Genomic DNA, 24965 nt, shown 5'->3' on the forward strand with positions numbered 1-24965 from the left:
GGGGGGGGGTTAAGGATGGGTAACTCGATAAATATTTGAGCAGGCAGGATACCACTTAAGCAGTTTTACGACGTGTCCATGGCCTATGAACTGGAGAAATATCAAGTTAATGAAATGGAATTATTCCGCCATGACTATTTGTTCTGTTTGATAACTGTCTGTTTAGTAGCCTCCGTTAAACACTAAAGACACGTCACACCGAATGCGTGACTTTTTTTTCTTGTAGTACGCTCAATCGTTGTCACGATTTAATGATGCTCATAACTAAGAGTTAGCACGTGGAAGACAGTCCGTTATATGGAGACGTACAATGTACTTTGTAGTTACCATAACTGTTTGTGCGCGTTGCGGGAAATTTGAATATACAGGGTGGGCTACTCACAGAGAATTCCTTGAATTCTGGGAATTCTGCTTGAATTATTGGCTCCGGGAATTATGTGTGAATTCTGCGTGAATTATTCTCCGTAGGCGTGAAAAATTGCAACTTTAATAAATTCAAATCCCATTGAATTTATTCATATTTATAAATGCTCTGAGGCACGTTTTTCACAGTTTAGCCTATCGAGGAAGGAAAGGAAAGCTGTGTGGGAAAAAAAGAATGTTTTCAATCCATTTACATTATTAGTGCCCTTTGCAGAAAAATCTATCCGACAGACGGAAGTTTATTACAAGATATCTTGAAGATGATTATGTAAATTTTAGTCTGAAATTCTCGTATAATTAACTATTTTTCGTAGAATATAAACCGTAACATTTGTGACTGGTGTTTGTAGATGTATTTCGAGTTTGAGTATCTGAAATGGTAAATATGAACTCCGCACCTTAAATTAAATATATTTTAAAGATATATACCGTTTAGTTGAATGTAGTTAGAATTTTTGGATGCATTGGAATCACACAGACCCTTTATAATGTTAATATATTTATGTGTGTGGGTAGTGAGAGGCGATAATACTTAAGGTTGAAATAGAGAAAACATGTAGCCTTGAACTTTTTGAAAATTTGCCTTGAAAACCGGGATTTATACTTGAATTTTATCATGGTCTTAGAGTGGCCACCGTAATATAGACCGGAATCTTTCAGGACTGCTGTCGTTGTTACTATTATTATTGTTAAAAGAGCGTGTGAAATAGACCGACAAAGTAACAAATAAAACTGTGTCGAAATAACTGGAAATCTCTGGAAACTTACTTTTTGAAAGTAACTGAATCACAGTTATTGTTACTTTGCCAACTAACTGGAAGTAACTTTACAGGTGCTTTTTTATGAAAACGATAATATAACTCCGACACATTTCAGGCTTGAACTTTAAGTAAGGTCTTCTTTTTTCACTGATGACCATCTAAAATGTAATTTAATTTTTACTAAATTATAGACAGACACCCTCATATATGAAAATAAATAGGTAGTGAAAATTTAAAGCAAACGACCTCGTAACAAATATTGGCATTTTGACTTTTTTTTTGTTTGTTTGTTTTGGATATTATATTTTTGTACAGTAAACGGCAATAAAAACTACGCCTCCAGATCCTGAAATATTCGCTTCCCTGTACAGCTGTGCGTTTTACCTAACTCTACGGGGAGGACCGACCCTCCGCCACGGTTGCCTAGTCGATAGGACGTCTAATTTCCACACGGGAGACCCGGGTTCGATACTCGGTGTGGGTGACCTAAGGTCGGAACTTTTTGGCCATGTCCCTGCATATAGCAGCTCTGGAGTTCACTCATCCTTAAATAAATTAAAACTGGAGGTAATGGCAACCGAAGAGTGGTGCTGATCACATCACATCCAGATCGAAAATGCCCTACCAAGACGTCCCTTCATGTGTGCCTTCATAGCACGCTGCAATGTGCACGGGGAACTTTTTTTTTTACATAAATATGAACAATCAACACAAAATTCGGAATTACGTGGAGAAGAATTGGAATTTATGTGTCTCACGATAATCTGTGGTTGAATAAGCTAAATGTCTCAAGTACATCACTATTCAGTTCAATTCAATTCAATTTTCCTTTATTAAAGGGCGAGGTTCAGCCTGCGGTTGTTCTACCACCTAACCACGATGGATACATATACATATTAAATACATTCTACCTACTAAATGTTTGTACAATAACAATCAAAGAAGAAAGAGAGAAATATAAAGAAGACAAATATTGAGCAATTAAGATGAATTACCGTGCCGAAAATGTTCCTTGTGTGTGTAATCCTCCTCTCCTCCTACGCTCTTGTCTGTAATAAGAGCGGCATTAATGACCCTGATTAATGTTGTTGATGTTATTCTACCTCTCTTCTACGTAATACACCCTGGACTGCAGACTAATGAGGCTCTGGCGTTTCGACGATCAGCCAGTATAATCCTCTGTGGAACTTTTGTTGTGTCCTGTCCATGTGTGTTTGTGAATGACATTTCATCAAAATCATCTCGTCGCCTTTCATCCTCATCGTCGCGTTTAGCCCGAAGTGGCAGAAGAACAACGTAATATAACCCAATCATGCAAGCATGTTATTGTAGAGAGAGCTGTTTGGGGAAGCACGTTTTCTGTATGTGATTGACAGAAATGTGATTTTAAAAATCGGATTACGTTATTCGTTTGACACATGTGACCAAGTTAATAGTGTCAACCTGTAACGAAGTTTATGCATAAGTCTAAATTGGGTTTCCGCTTTGTTCCCAGAATCCCCTCGTGTCTCTCTCTCTCTCTCTCTCTCTCTGCCGACCGTGACAGAGTGGTTAGCATAGCACGCTATGACTTCAGGGGTCCAGGTTCGAATCCCTGCCTAGACCTCAACAGCCACCTCTATTAGCCAAAAGCGGCAGAAAAGCTAAAAACTAAAACAATCAATCTCTGTCGTGTGGAATGCTTTTTTTGTTTATCTTTACATAATAATAAACCACTTGCACTTTAACGGATCTTCAGTTGCCAATATTAATGTCGTGGTGTTCTCAAAAAGGAACACAAATTTGTCTTATTTTCAAGACGAGACGTTGCAAGTCCCTAGGTTAAGCTACGCTCAAATTTCATCTCCTGTTCCCTGCAGAGCACTGGTGCTGAATTAATTGCGTGTTGAAGGAAGTAGCTGCTTCCGGAAAACCCTTGAATTATACATGATTTTTTTATTAGCTGGGAATTTTTACAAGGTCTCACCTCAATCCCATCTGCCTTCCATCTTCTTCCTTTGGAGACGGTCTGTTTGCAAGTCACCTGTGGTTTTTTCACGTTTCTAAGTGAAATTTAGGAACTTCTTGGTTTACTGAATCCATGGTCCCACAAACACAAAGGATATTACACTATTACAATGATGTTCATTCTTAAACACCAAGGAACATTTTTATTTTACGAGAGATGAAGTCATATTACTTGTCTGAATGAGTGGCAGTAGTTCTGTACTGGTAGGATGCTTTTTGACGAGGTTAAATTCCTGCGTGGTTTCTGATTTTTGCCATTGGGGAGGACTGCCTTTATGTAATATCTGTACTTCAAAAAGTAGTTGCGGGAATTCACCCCTTCCAAAATGCAAAATTTTTCGAGTAACCACGCTGTGTAGTACCATGCAATGATAATTGGACATTATCCACTGTGTCATTTTACTTAATCACCTTCCCGATAGCATAGTGGTAACGTTGTCGCCTTGTAATCAAGGGCTCTCCGGTTCACAGGTGACTTGCCGATGGAGTCATATACTCAGGGTGTCTACCAGACAGGAAAGCCAAGAAAAAGTAATGATATTAAGAAGTAGGTTAAGAAATCAAGAAATTGTACTTGTAGTCAAGAATTTTTGCTATCACAATGACTGATTGAACGATTTAGCTAGTTTACTTCACTTGTCTGCCCTTTGGCTAATCGCGAAGATGAGGATGATGGCAAGGTAAGCTGGATGAAGGGACAATCACAGGCATATGGGGACGACAACACGTGCCCCACATAGTGGCTGAGAGTCCAGACGCCAGAGCCTCGCTTGTCTTCTAAACGCAGTCCAGGGCGCATTAATACATAAGCAAGTCTAATTCTGTTGTTAATTACAGCTTCAGCTTTCATCTTAACTGCCCTTTCGGGAAGGGTTTTTCATTAAATAAATATTTATTTTCTTAATTGCTAATTTCAAACTTTACCTAAGTAGGGGTCGAATAAACAAAGGTTGGGAAAAACGAAAAAAAAATGTTATGATAGAGTCAAGGATTTTGAATTCTTTATTTTGGTAGACACTGTGGTACGTACATCAAAACGTTGAGCAAGTTAAAACATTTTAGCCACTCGAGGAACGAAGGTTCTTGTGTTATTTCCACGATGACTCCTAATGTGGACCAGTTACCATTTTTTTTAAAAAAATATATATTTATTCCTCCCTTCCAAATGGCCCTTGCCAAATAAGCATCCGAAACTAGGGAATGCAGGTAGAAGTACAAGCATCCATGTGGAAATATGAAACTGTTATTTTGTATCAAGAACATATTTTTGAGGGGAAATTAGCGCTCTTGCGTTTAAAACTTTAAAATGAGTATTCGCTTTGTTGTGGATGTTGTCTCGCCCTTCTTTGGCAAACATCCAAGTGTTGGCTGAGAAAATGAAAACAGGATGGTATTAGTGGGTGGTGCGAATGAATGGGTCAAGAAAGCTGCTGTGTTGGCTACGTTCCATTCATAGCTTAATCACCCATGGCGAATTTCATACCCGTAACTCGAAGAGTTTCTTAGGATTCGCAGACACAAACAGTTTGTCTTGGGAATTAATAATATTTACATGTTCTTAAACTATACAGATAAGCAGGGCGGACGTCAAGGGGTGTGCGACTCGTGCCACCGTACATAACCTGTCTAGGAACATGGCGTAACTTGCAACATAACTAGGCGGGAGCAGAATCGAAATTGAGGCTTAGCTTGGGGAAGGTCAGGATCACAAAGTTTTCTATCCTCACGTCCGAAGAGGTTAAAAAAAACGAAGTTGTAAATTTTAATAAACCTGATAATTTTTGGGGAGGGCAAGTGCCTCTTCCATCCGTCAAGTTACGCCTCTGTCTAGGGAACATAAATTTCAATGAATCAAGATACTAAAAGTATAGAAAGAGGATCCAAAGAAGTGCCTTCGAAAAATGTTTACTACGTACCTGCAAATACCGTTCCATAATGCATGAATTGATCGAAAGGGTTAATATGTCAGGGACGGTTTCTCTGCTAACACGATCCCGTTTTCGTAGAGTACTATCATAATGTTATCGGGCAGAAAAATATAAATATCAGTGGAAACAATGAGTGTGGTTCATGATTGCATGCAAACATGATACGATAAATGTTGTTCTAGCTCTCTAGCAACAACTAACAAAAATGTTATCAAGAAAAGCTTACGTTATTTACGCAGCATCAAATTTTGTCAGTGGTTCACTGAAAACCAATAGGATACAGTCCGTTACAAAAATAGAGCACCACTGCGTGATCGGTCCAGGTAGGCCTATTAGTGCATGGCTACTAGACTTGGCCATCACTGCCAGAAGAAGAGAAACCATAGACAGATGTATTCTGTATTTAGCTTTTCTGTATCGTGCTTCATTGTCCAGGGATGTTTCGGACACATGTCCAGTTTATAATTAAATATGTTATTTGACCTATCAACTGCGTTTGTGCTCTGGTATGAATTCACAGGGGAACAATATTTTCTCATTTTCTGTTGCATTTGATTTTTTAATTGTTTCTATTTAATTTTTCAATGCTGATTTCAAATACAAAGCCATTTTTTTTCCGTACGCGTTATAGTTATCATGCAATTTGAAACTTTTACTTTGCGAAAAGGACACCCATTAGTATTTACATTGGGGATAGGAGGACAACGACGCTTAGGTTTACCCTAACCATGCACTAAAATACCTCTGATTGATTCATTGAGCGTGTTTTAAATCCAGTTTATGTGTAGAACGACTAATCTGGACTAGACCCGCAGATTAAAGTTGGATCTGACCACTATGTGCTTCAACCGGGTATCGGACCCAGGACCCCTTAATGACAAGGTGACAAACGTTCCCACTACGTCATCGGTGAGGACCTAAAACACCTCTTTTTCGGTTTTACATATCGGATCATGGCTTCATCCTTTAGACGTAAGAAAGAGTTATTAGTATCCAAGCTGCAAGAAAAAAACATGTACTACACTCGTAAAAAAAAGTGTCATATTTCCGAAAGTGGGATCAGATTTTTATGGACTTCTTTTCAGAAGACAAACACTGTTTACTGCCATGATATCCCAGGTCTTCTCATCCAGTTAGGTCTTACCTCGTATAGTCCAAAGAATGGTGATTATTTCTCGATAGCTCTAAGCCCAGTATCATGTGTGTTCTCTTAACGCAACGGGAATGTTTATGGTCACTCAGTGCATTTGCGAGAAGAACATAATGACATGAAACAGCATGTCAAAGGCGACGGGAGAAGAATATGATTGCAGACTACAGTTGCCAGCAAGATTGCCCTGACCAAGTTCACAAAGCAAGGGCCACAGGCACAAATTCTTGCGTGAATCTCTATGCATGCCATCCATATCAAATTTCTTGTAGTGCCTTCCATCCACATGTACACTTTAAAAAAGCCTTAAATTCATACTCAAATTTTACTATATTGAATACATATTTATTACTCCAAAAAGTGCCTTTATTTTGCCGTATTTTCGAACTGTAATGCATATTGTGATGCACTTCCACGTGTTTGTGAATAAATTAAGCATATCTTCGTCAAGATGGTATCCAAGGTGGCATCCAACTTTAAAATGTTGAATTGCAAAAAGCTAGAGGTTACAGAGAAAAACCAACCTCAATTTTGAAATTAGCGCACCCAAATTCGGTTAGAATAAGTGCTGGTTTCAATGCAACAAAAATTTTGTTCCGAGCCTGTAAACCGGGCAAGAGCAAGGAAGGAACCATGGTCGGATACAGGGTGGATAAAAGTCATGATTTTCATTAAATCACGCTAAACATGCAATTTTTAAGAGTGGTGCTATTTTTTTGTGACGAACTGTATATAGACACACGCACACACGCACACAATATGTGTGACCAACAGGGGTGCTCACAGGGTGGTGGGGATTTATGATGCGCTTGCGTCATGGGAATTTTTTGGGGGGACATTTTTATAGTTTAGCTACCACTTCTTCACACAAAAATGGGAGGGATCGTTTCGTTTGATCGACTTGTTATTTATTATGTTTCTTAGATGTTCAGCATCTACTTCATGATTTAACATCCACAAGAACACTATTTTCTGTAGCAAACATGAAAGTGAGGCGTGATTTTTCTTTCTTTAGTCTTTTAATTCCAACTGCAATGAAAGATTTCTAATGCCATGCGGCTTTCGATTGTTGGCATCTCGGCCGGTGGTAAACAATGTCTGGTGTTTTGTTTCAGTTTTAGTGTTGGATGATTTCAGGCACGATTAGTTTCGCTTGTATGTGTTCCTGTGCTACGACCGACTGGATAATTGTAAAATATTGGGTTGGCAACTAAGTTCCCGCCGTTTTTTAAGGAAGGTGTTAAAAGGTTAGCTTTCAATAAACAGATACAAGTAGTTAATCAATAATGTATTCACCTGTGTTGTTTACAATGTTTTTCCAACGTTCAACAAGGTTTTCAATACCTCGTCGGTAGAAATCACGGGGTTTAGACTCGAAAATGTCATCCAACCAAGCTCTCAATTCTGCATCAGTATTGAATGAAACTCCCCGCATAGCATTTGAAAGAGACCGAAAGAGGTGAAAATCCGTTGGTGCCAAATCGGGAGAGTATGGTGGGTGTGGCAGCACTTCCCAACCATGAGCTTGAATGGCGTCCTTGGTCATATTGGCGATATGAGGGCGGGCGTTGTCGTGCAGCAAAAGAACATCATGCTGCCGATTCGGTCTTTTCTTTTGAATAGCCGTGTTGAGTCGTTCCATTTGTTGCACATAGAGTTTCGCGTTGATCGTTTGGTTCCTTTCAAGCAATTCGAAATGGAGAATCCCTTCCCAGTCCCACCATACGCACAACATCGTTTTACGCGGATGAAGTTCCTGTTTCGCGCGTGGGGTCGCTTGTTTCCCGGGGCTCAGCCATTCCTTACGCCGCTTCATATTCATGTAAAGGCACCATTTTTCATCGCCAGTAACGATTCGGTGTAGAAATCGTTCCTTGTGTCCATGGGTTGCACGGTGCCGAGCAAGCAAACCAGCGGAGATTGTGGCTCGTTGATTTTTGTTGGTGACACTTAAAGTGTGAGGCACCCATGCTCCACACTTCTGAACCTTTCCCATCGAGTGAAGATGCTTCTCTACAGTAGTGTGGGAGCAAACCATTGTCTCTGCCAGTTCCCTTGTTGTTTGACGCGGATTTTCATGCAACAGGTGGTTCAATCGCTCTTCATCGAACTCAACTGGACGGCCAGAACGAGATGCGTCTTTGAGGTCAAAATTTCCTTTTTTTGAACTTCGCATACCAATCACGGGTGGTTCTTTCAGCTATAGCACCCACTCCATACACAGCACAAATGTTGCGAGCAGCTTCTGCGGCCTTAGAACCTTGATTAAAGGCAAAAAGGAGGAGGTGTCGAAAATGCTCATTCTTCTCAACTTGACATTCCATTTTAATGATCTGTAAATAACAAAAAAATGTGTCTTAGTAACAAAGAAACATAAATTTAGGTAGAACAATATATTCTCTTTCGCATGATGTACACCTTCGTGCCAAACGTATTTAATGTCATAGAGATTTTTCCAATTAAAAAAAACGGCGGGAACTTAGTTGCCAACCCAATACTATCAGTTTTCGTTGTGTAAAGCTTACGAATTTAAAAAAATGTAATTTTAAAAAAAATCAAATTATCGATATTCAAACAAAAATCAATTACTGTGTGGTTATCCAAACTATGTGTGTGGGGGGGGAGGGGTGGGGTTGTGATGAACATTTCTTTTGGTGGGATTTTGATGAACGACTTTTGAGCGGGATGCGTCCACGACCTTGGGGGGGGGGGGGGGTTGGCACTCCTGGTGACCAATATTGGTTAAGTGTTAAATTTTTGCGGAAAGTGGAAGTTGTCTGTTTTTAACTGCATTTTTTAAAATTTTATTATTATCATTATTTATTGTATCACATTTTGACGACCAAGTTGCCAGTTTTGACGCTTTAGTTTCGAACCTGAGTTCAAAACCATGTGGATTGTGATATGTCCTTGTAAATCTAATAAAACTGAAAGTTTGGAATTATCCCAAATGAAGTATGGCATATCGATCCAAAAATGCCTCGGAGAGATGTCCCTTGCACTTGAAATCGATTCTTAGCTCGCCACAGTTATGGAACAAGTTATTTCCGTTAACACTTGTCGAACTGGCATGGATCTTTATCAGCAAAACTAATATGGTTCAGCATCGGCTGGCTGTAAATCTGAACACCAATCGATATTACTTTATTGCTTTTGTGGCTTCGATCTCAGTGTTGCTTCATTGCACTTTTTATTTCCCTTGCATACTGCTCACCCGGATGAAAATGTTCAATAATGCTCTATATAGTATAGTTGTGATTACAAGGGATGTTATCGGCACAGGACTTGTGGTGTCTCGGAATGGTCGCGGGTCCGATAGCCTATGAAAGCACATGGTTGGTTCAAATTGAACTTGAAACTGTAGGCCCAGTCCCGATTAGCCTATCTGTGCATAGAGTGGGTTTGAAACTCCAGAGACTGAAGTTTCTTAACTACAGAGTGCCAACGCTCAAACATTTGCAGCGTGTAAGGGTCATCAAGAGAAACAGCTTTTCTTAGTAAAGATCTTCTCTTGGAATCCTCGTGTCGACGTTACAAACCGTCTAAAAAATGGAAGTTATCCTGAAAAATGCAACCACGTAACACCACTGTGGTTCCCACTGTACTCTGCAGCAGGGGCATTGTTAGACCTCTGCGCAAATAGTGACACTCGACCAATGAACGCTTGAGAGGAAAGGGATTGTATGGAGAGGGCAACGGATTGCAGTTATCAGCCGTATCCAACAGCGTGCACGGCTTTGCTCCGCTTACTCGCTTACTCCCCTTCTTGATTCACAGTCTCCTTGGACAGACTGTGATTAATTTTGCAGCATGCCATGAAGGAAGGACCCCCCCCCCCCACACACACACACACACACGCACATTCACAATCCCGGTCATTGCTGGAGATGACATGACTTTACTCCCCAGGGTTGTCCCTAGATACCAATTTATAAGATGCCTGATGAACCCCAGAGCTGCAGGGATACTGCTGGAAAAATTCCTACCTGTAATCATCACCCACCTCGGAAATTGAACCCGAATCTCCCGCCTGACAGATGTCAGTTTGGTTAGTCTGAAGAAGTCGCATAGCAAAGTAAATTTGGTTTAGATAAAATTTCAAATATCACATGAAAGTGTCTGTACAATCGGCGACAAAGGTAACACCCTGACGTCGTAGCGCACTGTGATAACCACGGTATAAATGGAAAAATACTGATTGGTAGGCGTTGGCATGGTAATGAACAGTTCACTTACTATTGCCTTTGCCGTGGGCTGCACTATCCCAGTTATGTAGTTTGAGTTGCCATTGACGAGAGCATCATCTGAAACAGGCATTCTTCAATTTTGAGATCAGTCTCAACTGCTTTGAGGAGAACATTTAGTGACAGAAACCTACATATACATTGAATCTACTATCTGGAGGAACTGATACAATCGCTTAGAATTGGTCGAGGCATGAGTTGTTCTTGTTGCGCTTGTTTTACTGAGTCTGGGCTTCCTCTGAGCGTTTCTAAATTCCTGATTCCGCGTCAGGGGTTTTGGAATGCTGGTAGCACTTTAATGGTGAAGGTTGGCTGATCAATGGTGCCGTTGGCTGACAGCTGAGGAAGAGTCGTGCTGAATGAGCAACTGGAAAACATTGTGTTAATGCTCTCGGAAGTATCTTGATTCCTTACATTCATGCAGGCTGCCTGTTGTTGTTTGACACTGACCCTGATTCATCGGTTCAATCCGTCTCTGCAGCGTGTTTTGTACTCGCAATTGTTCGCACGCTTGTTTTCGAGTAAATGGAATCCAGAGATTCCTTCGGGAACAACAAGTTATTTTAGTACGTGTTATCCAAACAATTTTATGGTGTTCTATTTATAGCATCCGTTCGTAAGTTGTGTGTGGTGTTTTCACATGCAAGTATCGATTTAGAAGTGCATAGCACATGCACGTCTAATTTCGTATGGCGGGAGTTTATTCTTTTTTACTGTAGTCTTTATTTACTTTCTAGTGCACCTCTTTGCTGAGCTTCCGCGTAGTCTAATGGCTAGCGCTCTCACCTTTGCTGTGAGCGATTCCGGGGTCGATTCCCAGTAAGAGCTACATTTCGGTGTTGGTGAGGGCAATTCGCGATTCCAAGTATCTGATACGAAATCTGGCAAGATATTTTGGGACTGCTCTGACTGGAAATGTGGACGCAAATGGAGAAAGTGTTTTTTGAGGGGGTGCAGATCCAAAAGTGTGGAACAAAGGAAGATCCGAAATGTTGTTGGAGTATAGATGTGACCACCAGTGCTATGGTAGCTATATGTACAATTATAGAGCTGCAATATTATGGCCCAAAGTAACGGAAACAATTCCAAGGCACTGACAATCACTTACAGACAAGAGCTGTCACACGACGTGCAGCTTGGTGCTTTCATTCAATTCTCAGAAGGGTTCGAATAATGTTTTCTTCCGCAAATTAACAATATTTTCAAATTTCCTTTAAGTTTCTTGTACCAGTACCATTGAACAGTCATGATAATATTTAGAAATATTGTTTAGAAAATGAGATGTATGAATTAAATGATGCGCATGTCTGAGTGAATTACGACTGCAGTTCTAAAAGGTCGGGACAGGGATTAGAAAGAAATGGACTGTCTCGACTAAATCGTGACTTCTGGAGCTGCCTTTCTCCACAAACAACCCATTCATTTATGCAAGGACAAAATCGAAATTCTTGCAAAATCTGTAATGTGGTCAATGCTTTCTTCGTAGGTTTTTATACGTTCACATTAAAATATTTCGTAGTGTTCCCCTTCTTGGATACTGGCTTGTTGTAGGTCAGTTTTAGGAAATAAGCCTATGCCTTTTGCCATTGAAACTTGCTCTGGGAGAAAGGAGTAGTACAAAGTTTTCAATAATCGCAGGTTCGCAAAAAAGGTCTCCTAGATCTGATCGTTTTTAGAATGTTCCTAATTGTGCATATTCAACCCTAAGCACTTAAGAAACTGGAAATCTTAATCTAAACAGTTCTATTTCGCGGTTGTCGTTTGTCTGTTATCACCTTAAGTTAGTTACAATGTGGGTGTGAAATTCTTTCCTATTGTTCGAACTTCACGGGACAGAATGAGAAACACTAAACCCTGACTTGTTGAATAGATTGATCATCTCTTTTATCACATTGTAGTGAGAGCGCCAATTCCAAGTTCTACTCGGTGGGTCAGAATCCATTGATGTATCCTTATTTGTGTGTGTGTCTGTCTGTGGTTGACTAGTGGCTGGTCGCTCTTTTGTGTTCAAACTTGATGGGGAAGAAAATTCATGGATGTTGAAGATATAAATCTGTTCATGTTCTCCACTTGGATCAGGTATGTTTCCCTGACCTGGAAACCTGGCAGGCCACGTAACTTGACCCAAGGAGGGTGAACCCGGGTGCCATCTGATGGTGCTGCACAAGTTGTCGCTGTACAGGTGGGAGCGAGGTCGCGTCAGGAAAAGGTAAGTGGTGCTGCTGTTGGATGTTTTGGCGCTCACGGGGAGGGGCTGGGGGGCAAGAGCGCCGAGAGAATATGATGACCTGATGCAATGATAATTTTAAAGATACATGGTCGGTGTAGAGCGACCACAAACAAAATAACCTTCGGCGAAAAGTCTCCGCGCACCTCCTCTTTTTCCGTTCAACTCGGGCCATAAGGAAGCATGCTCCCCTCTGCCCCTCCCCTCCACGCGGGAGCACGGTGCACAGGAGTCGCGGATCTGCGCAGGCTCTTTTGTTTGTGGTTCCACTATACCACATCTGCAGTTGTACAGTGAAGGACACATCTGAGATGCAACGACCCCATTGACTATCTACCAAGCCATTACAGCTGTGTAGGTCCAGTCACGATTAGCCTATCTGTGCATGAAGTGTACTTGGAAGAGAAATCCAAACAATGCACAGGGGATGATAGTTTTACCTGTTTCAACACCAGTTATCTTCAAATGTACAGTCACCGGCAATAAAGATGGGACACCTAGTTCCTGCATGGCGTTATGTGTGTTGCCTAACTCCACGGCGATTATTTAACGTTATATATTCACTATCAGGTTTCGGCCACCGCGGTGGAGATAGGCAACACACATAACGCCATGCAGGGAAGCGAGCATTTCAGGATATAGGTGTCCTATTTTTATTGGCGGTGACTGTATGACTTACGCCAGGATACTTGCGTATATTCTAGGCTATCCAGAAGCCAAAAAACCCAGAGACACAAATACAGACGAAAATGGATTAGAAAATGTGCATAAAATTGTTCATTTCAATAAGATGGTGGTGCTTCAGGAGTTGGAAACCTTTCTTCTCACGAGTTATCAGCCTTGCATAGTTTCTTCGAAGATCTTGCGAAGGGACACGGGGAGGAAGGTACATTCTGGGCCACCTCAAGGTGTTTCTTTTCAGTTCCTCCGAATCAGTGTTGTTTCCCAGCATAGATTTTTCCCAGGAACGGGGAATTTTGGAGCCATAGAAAAGAAAGAAATGTGCAGAAACTAAAGAAATTAGTCGTAAGGCGCAGGTTTATTTATGTTGTTCTTTCAATGATACATTTTCATAATTGCAAGGTATGTATTCGATAAGATCCTCCCTCCATCCAAATGCATTTTCTTGTATCCGGCATTACGGTGTGGTAAGCAGTGGCGTGCCCAGGATTTTTAAAAGGGAAGGGTTACGTACACTTTTTCTGGTAGGTCAGCTCTCATTTTGCTATCTTTTCACATTTGACGTCTTTTTTTTTTTAGGAACACTGTGCCAAAGGAGGGGTTATAACCCCCCTTGGGCACGCCACTGATGGTAAGGTAACCTATAGTGAAATCTCGGTATCTCCCGACGCGGGGGCGGGACCCGCCTTACTGGCAGTGACCCTCTGTTGCCACGTTTATCTACGAAGGAACTTGCGGTCAAACAGCCAATTAAACCAACCGCTGCCCCCTTTGGGCAAAAAGCGGAAACCTTTCGAACAGTCTCCTCGAACAGCCAGCAGGGAAAGAGGATTTTGTCAAAATGACCGTTCTGCGCTGCGATTGCACACTGGTTCGTAGCGTGACCCGACTGTAGGTTTTGAGCCGACATACGCCATTGACTTTATTTTTCAAAGTTACCAGCACAGAAAAAACCGGTAAAAGTTGAAAGGTGCGGGACCCCATTGGCTAGGCTTACCATACGTCCGGGATTAGCCCGGACAGTCCTGGTTTTTAGTGCTGTCCGGGGATTTGAGAATCTGAACATTAAAATAGCTACCAGTATTGAATATTCACGACCAATTTTTAAGCTGTTTTAAAATACTGATATTTCATGTGCCAACATTTCTAAAATGGTTGAGTTTGTTATGTCTTTGCCTGGAACATCTGCTCCAATTGAGAGAGTATTTTCAATTATGGGGAATATTTGGTCTCAGAAAGAGGTAGACTTCCAATATCCACTGTTAAACATCTGCTGAATGTTGAAATTAATTCAGAACTTTCATGTTGTGAATTGTATGATGTTATTAAAACAAAGTAGCCATTTCTGAAAAAAGTCATGTCTAGTGAAAAGTAGAACTGAGTCAACTAACATATAATGCTACCTAGAACAGAGAGGTTTCCTAAACATCAGAAAATGTATTATTCAATTAAACATTTGAAAATTAATTGATTGATTTTAGAAAATAATGTTAATATTTTTTGCTTGTATAATTTATAGTTTAATGTTCCAATAAAATGTTAAGGCTTTTAAGTAATTTCAATTTATTTTTGTTAAAAAAAAAACTGAAATTCAGCAGTAACGAGTTTATCGCGAATATGTCCTGGGTTGGACCCCAAAAAGCCTACCATTCGCACTATGAACCTTGGGCAAGATTTGACCCCTTCTAGACAGCCCTGGGGAAGGGGTACAATTCAAGCCCGCTGTCTATCTCTGTAGCCGGTTATTGATCGCATGGGCGTGGCCATTTGTCTGTCTACTGACCTGTCTCCCGCACTCTGCATCATGTTACTTTTTTGGAGGGAAAAGGATGCGGATGGCTGGATGGAGCTCCATCACACGAACATGGCCGTCCGGACCAGGCTTCCAATTTTTTCCGTGCTTGCACAACATGCTCTCTCTCTCGCGCGCGGAATCAACGTTTTCCGTGTTTAGTTTCCTTCCCTTGCGTGCTACAGATTTTCGCAGCGGCTGTTGACAAGTTGGCTTCGAGCCGGGATTTTCATGCTATGCAGCGAGGCTACGTGACTGGAAGATGAATTCCGGAGAAACTTCCGGTTGGATTTTTTAATCGTACAAATCGCTTTCAAAGTGCCATGCCATAATGTTTCACTTAGGTGCTGGAGTTCAATATTTTCTCTTTCTCTTTCGAATTGCATGTTATCAATGTAGCCGGAGTGGAAAACAGTAAAGTCAATGTGTTTTTTTTTATCTGGCAGTTTTAAAAATGGAGAACAGAAGGTGAAATTCAGGATTGTTAGAGGTCTAGGAATCCATAATTTCTCATGGGTTCCTCTGAAGAACCGGAATCTTTTTTTCGCCGAATTTAAATTCGGTCAATATTGCGTTTTGTTTCATTGAAAAAATCCTGGGCCGTATTTAAATTCATCCTGAGAAAAGGTTCCTGGACCGTATTTAAATTCATCCTGAGAAAAGGTTCCTGGACCGTATTTAAATTCATCCTGAGAAAAGGTTCCTGGACCGTATTTAAATTCATCCTGAGAAAAGGTTCCTGGACCGTATTTAAATTCATCCTGAGAAAAGGTTCCTGGACCGTATTTAAATTCATCCTGAGAAAAGGTTCCTGGACCGTATTTAAATTCATCCTGAGAAAAGGTTCCTGGACCGTATTTAAATTCATCCTGAGAAAAGGTTCCTGGACCGTATTTAAATTCATCCGGGAAAAAGGTCCTGGACCGTATTTAAGTCGATCCGGAAAAAAGTTCATGGACAGAATTTAAACACTACAATTAAGGTTATTTACAGTCCAGAACCCATTTACGCTTGCTTATTTTCTGTCCTCGACCGGAATTTAATTTATTTAAACTTCCGGAACCTTTAACAACCCTGGTGAAATTGGAGTGTTGCCTAATCTAGAGATGGCTTTGAGATGCAACTTGGCGCAGTCTCGTCCCGAGAAATAACACAAGAATTTAGGGCTAGTTTTCGGTAACGCTATGATATTAATTTTGTCAGCTGAAGATTCGAAACAAGTGCAAATGGTTTATATTTTCTTGTAATGATGAACCGAAACGCATTTCATACGATAAATTATTATTTTTGATTGATTTAGTTAATTTTATTTCGCTTTCTTGACACTTTTGGCTAATCGCGAATTTTATTTCGCTTTCTTGCCACTTTTGGCTAATCGCGAAGACCAGAATGAATGGTGATAAGATGAATGAAGGGAAAATCTCAAACGTATATAGGGACGACACAACAAGAGTCGCACAGGAGGATTACACTGCCTGTGAGTCAAGACGCCAGAGCCTCGCTAGTCTGCAAGGGCTTATCTAGAATTTTCCATCTGGGGGTGTAAGTTCCTATTTATGGGTTGCCAAAATGACCTTAAATATTGCCTTTGTGAAAAATTTTAGACGGATGTTGGGGGTGTGTAGATAAATTACTAACAACGTGGAAGGGAGGTTGACATTTGGAAAGAGTAACCCCTTACACTCTTATGCGTTTTGAGTATACACGATTTCAGAGTATTTTCGCCGCTACCTGTTTTTGTATGCATACTAAAATAGCGAAAGAACACGTCGAAAAGAACTATCAGTACCAAACCTAACAATCCTAACCTAACTACGTAAAATTATAGCTGCTGTTGTGGAAAGTCGTTTTGGGTGCTGTATTCACTTGCGCGAATCCTTCGGGCTGTTCTGCTACACGGTAAAGTAACACGCTAAGGTAACAGACGCACTTTACTTCACAAGAACACATTTCCGAGAGCTAAAATCAAACTGAAAACGTTCATGAACAACAAAATCTTCATAAACCATGCAAAATATTTTACATTCTCCAGGGGGTATAGAGGGTCAAGGGCTTCTCTTAAATCTTGCATGTATCACAATTTCTATTTTCGTAAACGTGAGAGATATGCCCACTCGTTAGCGACAAGAATGCAGTAATTGCGCAATATGTATTTTGAAAACTCGTTTACGTGGATAAGTAGAAGTTGTGATTAAGGAAATTGCTAGCGAAGGCAGTTCACGTAAGATATCACTGTAGACGCAACAACAAAACAAGACGTGCAGTTGGAGAAGAACCCGCCCACTTGTTCAGCAATGATTCAGGCTAGTTGACCAATGTTCAGTGAAGTAAGCGCTGTTCATTTGGCATTTCCGTGTGAGCGATGGTTCTGGGTTGCCTCCGAAGATAGCAAGCGTATTAGTTTGTACCGCCAACTGCAAAAGTAATAATAGGTTGATGAATTGAAACAGAAAAACGCCAATAACAGAGGACGATGGCTGCTTCACGCATCAGCAGAATGCCATTCCTCAAAACAACATAGGACGCAGAATAGAAAACAACTAAAAGAGTGACGATGCTATCTTACCCTGTGATTCTACCTTTGATATGTATCTAGGTCGAAGATTCTGGCTTCGCGCCTCGGTCTTGACATGGGTGTTCCTTTATGTTTGTCACCATCGGTATCATCATTCATCATCATCGTCGCGATTAACCTGAAGTGATAATAGCTGGGAGAACTAAGCAAAAATCCTAAACAATAAATAATGCAAGTGAGGATACAATGCAACTTTGAATTCAATGATGGGGCATTCCACGAAAAGTGGTCCTACTTTATGTGAATAACGAAATAAGTCAATCTGGAAATTAGTTGCATTAAGGCTTAAATGTTTGAGAATGCATATGATTTGGATATTTAACCAACAAAAATTATTAGCACCTGTGGCCTATAAGCTTCACACACAAATGAAGTCAGTTCAGTTTTGAAGCGTCACACACGTAACACATTTTCGTTAACGTTTTTCATGCATTCAGGCCATCATACTCATTTTTTTTTAATTTGCTAGCAGACACCACAAGGTACTTCATAATTCCATGAAATGAATTCATTTCGAATATTTTGATCCAATCGCTTGTCTAGAACCTTACATTTTATGTGTGAATGTCACACGCGCAAAGCTGGAATGTTCCTGGTGTATGTAACATATACCTTATGGTTGGCGCACAGACGAGATAAAAACTCCTGTCTTCGAGAGTTCATAGAGTCAAAACGAGATCTCGACTAGCGAAAGTTATTAAGAAAGGTCGTTCTCTTTGATGCCCTCTTGATAGTTTGCCGGTTATGTGCAGCCAACGGCAACTATAATTGAAGACAAATTGCCTACGATTATTGAATCTGTTTTCCGCAACATGGGTTTCAAGAATCGAAACAAAAAGCACAAATAAGCATAGGAGAACCTCTGTTCCAGCACAACCACAATTTCATTCCCTAAAAGTGCATCGAACGAAAAAAAAAGACAAAAATAGCGATTGACGGCTGATTTTACTGCACCTTGTATATATTGACATATTAAAGATTCTATATTTTGAGGGTGTGGAGAAAGAGCAAAGTGAACCTCATAGTTTACAGTACCTTCGGATTTTCAGCGCTGAAGCTTCATTTGACGTCATCGCATTTTCATCACAAATTGTTTCAAAATGGAGGCTACAGTTGCTCTTTTCTCTGCAGTTTCGGCTGTTGCTTCGGTTTTTATGGAAACACCGTTGTTGAATGAATTTAAAAGAACAACTAAGGATAGTACGAAGGAAGAGGAAGATTTATTTCTACTTACAAGTGCAATGGCAGAACACAAACATTTATTCTGTAGATTTCCGGCGCGTAATTCACTTCCATCGTTCTCATCGACGCCCTTGTAGCTCATCGTTAGCAGACTACAATTACCCACAATTCCTAAAATCCACCGCTTGCACCAGCCCCTGTTTGTGGTGGAAGAGGTGGAATCTGATGGATTCAGCGCTGATAGTGTTGCCCACGAGACGAGACTTTGGCCTGTCTCGTCTCGTCTCGAAAATATTCGTTTGTCTCATGACACACGGTCAATCTCGTCTCGTCTCGAATTTTTAAAAGCCTGTCCCGTCTCGTCCCGTGGGCAACACTAAGCGCTGAATCCATCGGTGAATATCCGAGACAGCGCTGAAAATCCGAATGTGCTGTTAGTAAGCAGCATGGGGTCGTACCGGTCCGTCGCCCCCCAGGAAATTAGCATCGTTCTTTTCAAGTTACAAAAATTCATAAAGCTGGTACAGTATGACTAAAATTCGCTCCTAACTTCAAAACTTTTTCTTGAACAAATAGAATAACTGTGCATTTCAGTACACTCACTGTATGACATGCAAAATATATTTAAAAAAAACAGTTGTTATGGATATTCATTCATCTGATGGATCGAGTGAAGTAATCGAACCAAGGTATAATATAATAATGAATGAAATTGGCTTCGTTTTATTAGTTTATAAGAGTTATTATTTTATAATAAACATATACATGACAATAATGATTGCTATTTTTATTTCTACTTTTCAAGTTGTATCAAAGGCCTGACCCCCCCCCCTCCCTCCCTACAAATTTTTATGTTGACGCAATGGTAAGCAGCAATGTAAAGATGCTGGAGGTTACCGCAGCATCCTTGAAAGATGAGGCGCATGAGTTCATAGCAGGAATATGAACTCCCGATGAAGTCATGGCTGAAATTACTTCAGAGACCTTGCCATCTGTACTTACATATGCTTTTTAAAATGCTGCCTTCCCTCTAAAAGAAGAATGTCACCCACAGTATTTATTAAATATAAACCCTGTTTGGTTTATAATAGTTTATTCTGATGACGTGTGTAAAACCTAGGGCAGAAGTCCTCAACGCGTTATCCGCGAACTTCCCATGGGAGCCCACGAAGGCTTGAGGAAATGTTACGAGTGTAGAGTGGTCAACCAAAAGCGCTACGAAGGCAGATGTCCCAGGTTTGAACCCTGGCTTAGGCGTGGATATATTATCATTGTGTTTGTTCAATCTTCCCCATTTCGTGAATTCATCACACATTCTCATTGTCGCGATTAATCTCAGAGATATGAAATGTGACGTAAATAATGACCTGAAGAAATATTACGAACCTTTAAACTTGCCGTGAAGGTGCTATGGGAAACAGACTGTCGGTTAGAGATTAGTAAATTCATTTCATAGCTTGCAATAGGTGTAAAAAGACAATATTTTTGTTGTTTTTATTACGTTAGAGATCGTTTGTAATACAATATTTCTTAATATATTTTCGTACAAATGATCATAGGAACCGTTCATTAATGTACAGCGTGTCCACAAAAACACTCCTCGATTTTATTTGGTTATAAAATGAAAACTTTGAGGAATATTGTGTTCATTTTTTGGGTAAACGTGTAAAAACTCATAAAGTTTCATGTGATTGAATTTCATTACAGACACTCAATGTGTGCCCCACCTGTCACACGGCAAACATCTAGGCGATAATCGAGCTCATTCCAGACTCTGGAAAGCATATCGGGCGTGATTGTGTTTACAGCTTCTGTAATTCTGTCCTGCAGAATTTCAATGGATGCAGGTAGGGGAGGTACGAACACTATGTCTTTGATATACCCCCACAAGAAAAAATCTCAAACACTAAGGTCCGGTGACCTAGGAGGCCAGGGAAGAAACACCTGATCATGGCGCCCAGCACGACCTATCCATCTGTTTGGCAGGACCTCATTGAGAAAGTTACGGACGTTACGATGGCAGTTGCGGTGGTGCCCCATCTTGTTGGAAAAGGTAGTCACCTACCTCAGTAAGTTGAGGCATCAACCAGTTTTGTAACACATCCAAGTAACTGTCGCCGGACACAGTTTCGCCTTCAAAGAAAAAAGGACCATAAACTCTCTGTTCAGATATGGCACAAAACACATTACACTTAGGAGAATCACGTTGTATCTCCAGCGTGGCGTGGGGATTCTCCAATCCCCATATCCGCACATTGTGTCTGTTTACCTTACCATGCAGGTGGAAGGTTGCTTCATCACTGAAAATGATCTTCGACAGGAGATTGTCATTATTTTCCATTAACTGCTGGAGATGCGAACAGAACTGCTGTCGCTTTGGACGGTCTTCAGGTTTTAACTTCTGCACCAGTTGCAGTTTATATGGCTGAAAGTGCAAGCGTTTTCGTAACACCTTGCTAATCGTACTTTTTGGGATTTGTAGTTCAATACTCGCTCTGCGCACTGACTTTTTGGGGCTCCGAACAAAGGTTTCCCTCACACTCTCAACAACTTGATGTGGGACTGTCGGTCGGCCAGATTGCCCTTTCCGCTTGTCACAGATGCACCCTTCTTCGACGAAATCCTTGTACCACTTCAAAATGGACTTGTTCGAAGATGGTTCCACACCAAATTTACGCCTGAACGAACGTTGAAAAGACACGACACTCTTTGTTGTGTGAAATTGTAACACACACCAACTTCGTTGCTGTTTTGAAAGCGCCATCTTGAATTTACTGCCCTCTAGCTGAAAAATGGGTCAATTTCACAACCTGTAGGGAATAAACAAAAATATTTTGAGTTACTACACCTTCTGACACCATACTTACAAACATATTGCAAAAAGTTTTCATTGTATAACCAAATAAAATCGAGGAGTGTTTTTGTGGACACGCTGTATAATCGTCATAACTCAGAACACAGTTTCGCTACTTATTCTTCATTCACTGTCAGTACCAAATTAATATAAACACATAAAGTCCCACTTCTTAATACAGATTATTATCCTGGCTGGAGGTCCAGGTGCCAGAGCCTCGTTGGCAAAGGTTCCTGAACCGTATTTAAATTGAGCCGGAAAAAACTTCATGGACCGAATTGAAATATTTTAAACATAAAAAGGTTCTTTACGGTCTATAGAACCCATTTACGCTTGCTGATTTTCTGTCCTGGTGATAACAATAAGAATTATCTGCCCCAAGATGGTTTCTTAGTATCCCGTTCCCCAGAACCAAAAAGTTTCATTCGCACACTGTAGGAAAATACAGTTTACAAATCGAGGACATTCTGAGTCGTTGAAAAACGTAAAACACATTATTGAACACCAACAATAGTGGCAAAAAGGAAACCCACCCCATTTTCAAGTAACACTTTGAAGGAAGGAAGAAAAAAAGGTGAAAGGGATCGAGTCTAGTGTGGACAAGTGCTGCAGCATCGCCTACCTGTGTACCTGGTCTGCCAATAGTGTCTAATAGCATACGGATGGACGTGAAGGTCAAATGACGTAATAAGAATGCCGTGAGTCACGGTAGGCATGGCAAATGTTTGTGTTGTCTTTCTCGCTTCACAGTTAGCTTGCCCGTTGCCTTATTCCGCGCTTTTAAAGTGTCACACATGTGAACGTTGTCTGTATTCCCAACTCACATCGATTCGGAGATCAGCTGTACTCCTTTCAGGACTTCTGCAGTCGATAAAATTGATTTCCAGGTGAGATACAGTGTTCTTGTGTCCAGTAACTAACATAGGGTTGTTCATAATGCAGACTTCTTAATATGGTCAAGATGTCAACCTCTCCCCGACCACGACTGTATTTGTGCAGACTAGCGAGGCTCTGGCGTCTGGGCCTACAGCCAGAATATGTGTTTCTGATTGTCCTCTCATCAGTTTCACCTTGACATTTACGCCATAGCCAAAAGTGGCAGGAAACCGAAGCAAATCAATCAATTAACAAAACAATAACCTTTTCGATTTGATTGTTGTTATTTACCGTTGCTTTTTTCACTTTTGGCTAATCGCAACGAAGAGCATGAGTGATATAAAATTGCGAAGATGGTGATGATATGATGAAATTGATGAAGGGACACTCACAAGGAACCCGGGACCTCTGGCGTCCTATCGCGCTGTACTAACCATTCCGCTACGTAGATTGGCTAAAAAGAACTTTTCAAAACAAAGATTTCGTGTCGGTATGTTTTGTCATCAGAATCAAATGTGTGAAAGATTTGACAAGTATACCTCTTTCGCTGTAGCCACCAAGGGGTGATGAAAGAAATCCCCCTGTGGTTTCAAATTTATAGCCCTGAATACATACTAATCAATAGAATGCCAATGCTTCGAAAATTGCTGGAATTTACTCCCCCCCCTCCTTGGAAAATTTTCTAATACAGTAAAACCTCGTTAATTCGGACTAATGCGGGGGTAAGTTGACCGGTTTAACGATAGTCCGGAGTAACTGAAATAACCTAAAAGAACAGTAGAAAGTGCATTAAAACTCCGTTTATAGCAACCAAACACGTTTATTATGGTGTATAGAAGGGCATGCTCCTAAATTCACTATACAGTACAGTACAATGTCTGCGAGATACAGAATTTCATCAGTGGTTGACTGCCTTTTCTTTGGGAAGTTCTCTTGTTGACTTCTAGCCACATTTAAAACCTTGCATTCTGCCCTTTTTTTCTTTGCCTTTTGCCTGTACCACCATAGCACATACAGGCGACGTACAGTCACCAGCAATAAAAAGGAACACTTAATCCTGAAATTCTCCCTTCCGTGCAATGCGTTGTGTGTTGCCTAAATCTACGGCGAGAAATTGATTTTAAAAGCAAATTTTCAAAGGCAATTTCTGTCCTTGCCGTTGAGTTAAGCAAGACACAACGAATTGCAGGGGAGCTAGTATTTCTGTAGCTAAGTGTCCCAAGTTTTATTGCAGCTGACTGTACATTTAAAGAAATTGAAAAATGCAGACTCGACCAGGGCTTGAACCCAAATCTGTGCCATGCCGTGCCACTGCTCTACCGTCGTGCTATATCATCTGCGTGTTGGATGACCCACCTATGAACACGTGTGTGTCCAGAAACGCATAGTAACTTTTGATTGGCTGCTGAAAGTGAACGTGGATTTCTTCGTTTGTTGGCAAATTTAAATACAGTTGGAATCGTGTGTTGGTGGACAAGGTTCACAGCCAGTATTTTTTTTATTATTTTATTTTTTACAAGTTCTAAACGTGGTGGCCAATTTGTGACGTACGAAGGATTCGTGTGTCGCATTTGTGAACGAGGGGAGTGCAGATCTTATTGGTAGTGTAAGAGTGGTTGTAAGGCATCAGCTGTTCATGATCAACAATTTGTGCATTTACCGGGAGTAGGAACAGTTACAACAAAATAATGAAGAAGAGTGCATGGACACCTGTTGGTAACCGTTACAAAGATTTAATTTCCAATAGTGCATTCACTTTTATCATCAGTGAAGTAGTCGAGTGAGATCCTGACTTCGTTGAAATTATATTTCACTTCATTCTCTAGCCAGCTCCCGTGGTAGAGTGGTTAGCACATCGCACTACGACGCCTGCGGTCCCGGGTTCGAATCCTGGCCTGGGCATGGATGTTGGTGAGTGTCCATTCATCAGTTTCATCATATGATCACTCATCCCCATCTTCGCAAATTAGCGAAAAGTGGCACATAAAGCGAATAAATAAACTCCAGTCTCTGAAATTTCCCAGCGGAAGAAAAGCCCCCCTTTCAAAGTATTTGGCGAAACGGGAGTGAATCCCTACGGTTTGCAGACGGCGGAGCGGTGTGCTGATCACATAACCTTCACTATGGCCGAGTCTAGATCGAGAATGTGTGGGACCCTACCTTCGTAAGCCTCGTGTGTCATAATGGGGTCCTGTCTGTTATTATTTTCTTTCCCCTTTTATGTCCATTCTGCATATATAGCGACGCGGTCTATTGAGTCGGGAA

The 24965-nt window shown here is 40.8% G+C and overlaps 1 protein-coding gene across 7 annotated transcripts in view; it reads left to right on the top strand.

Annotated features, from left to right (window-relative positions):
* Positions 1-24965, top strand: part of Evi5 (ecotropic viral integration site 5) — a 130258-nt gene that overhangs the window by 49814 nt on the left and 55479 nt on the right. Inside the window, exon 1 of one of the 7 annotated variants that reach the window (XM_083110114.1) lies at positions 12610-12722. The exons of 4 other annotated variants lie outside the window; for them this stretch is intronic. In XM_083110114.1, coding sequence (XP_082966240.1) covers positions 12667-12722 — 56 coding nt within the window. In that variant the 5' untranslated portion in view covers positions 12610-12666. Of the gene's footprint in view, positions 1-12609; positions 12723-22586; positions 22712-24965 lie in introns of those variants that run through there. 2 more of the 7 variants (XM_083110112.1, XM_083110117.1) reach the window with 2 other exon arrangements.

Source organism: Lepisma saccharinum, chromosome 23 (assembly GCF_977018435.1).
Source record: "Lepisma saccharinum chromosome 23, izLepSacc3.1, whole genome shotgun sequence".
Taxonomy (NCBI): Eukaryota; Metazoa; Arthropoda; class Insecta; order Zygentoma; family Lepismatidae; genus Lepisma; species Lepisma saccharinum.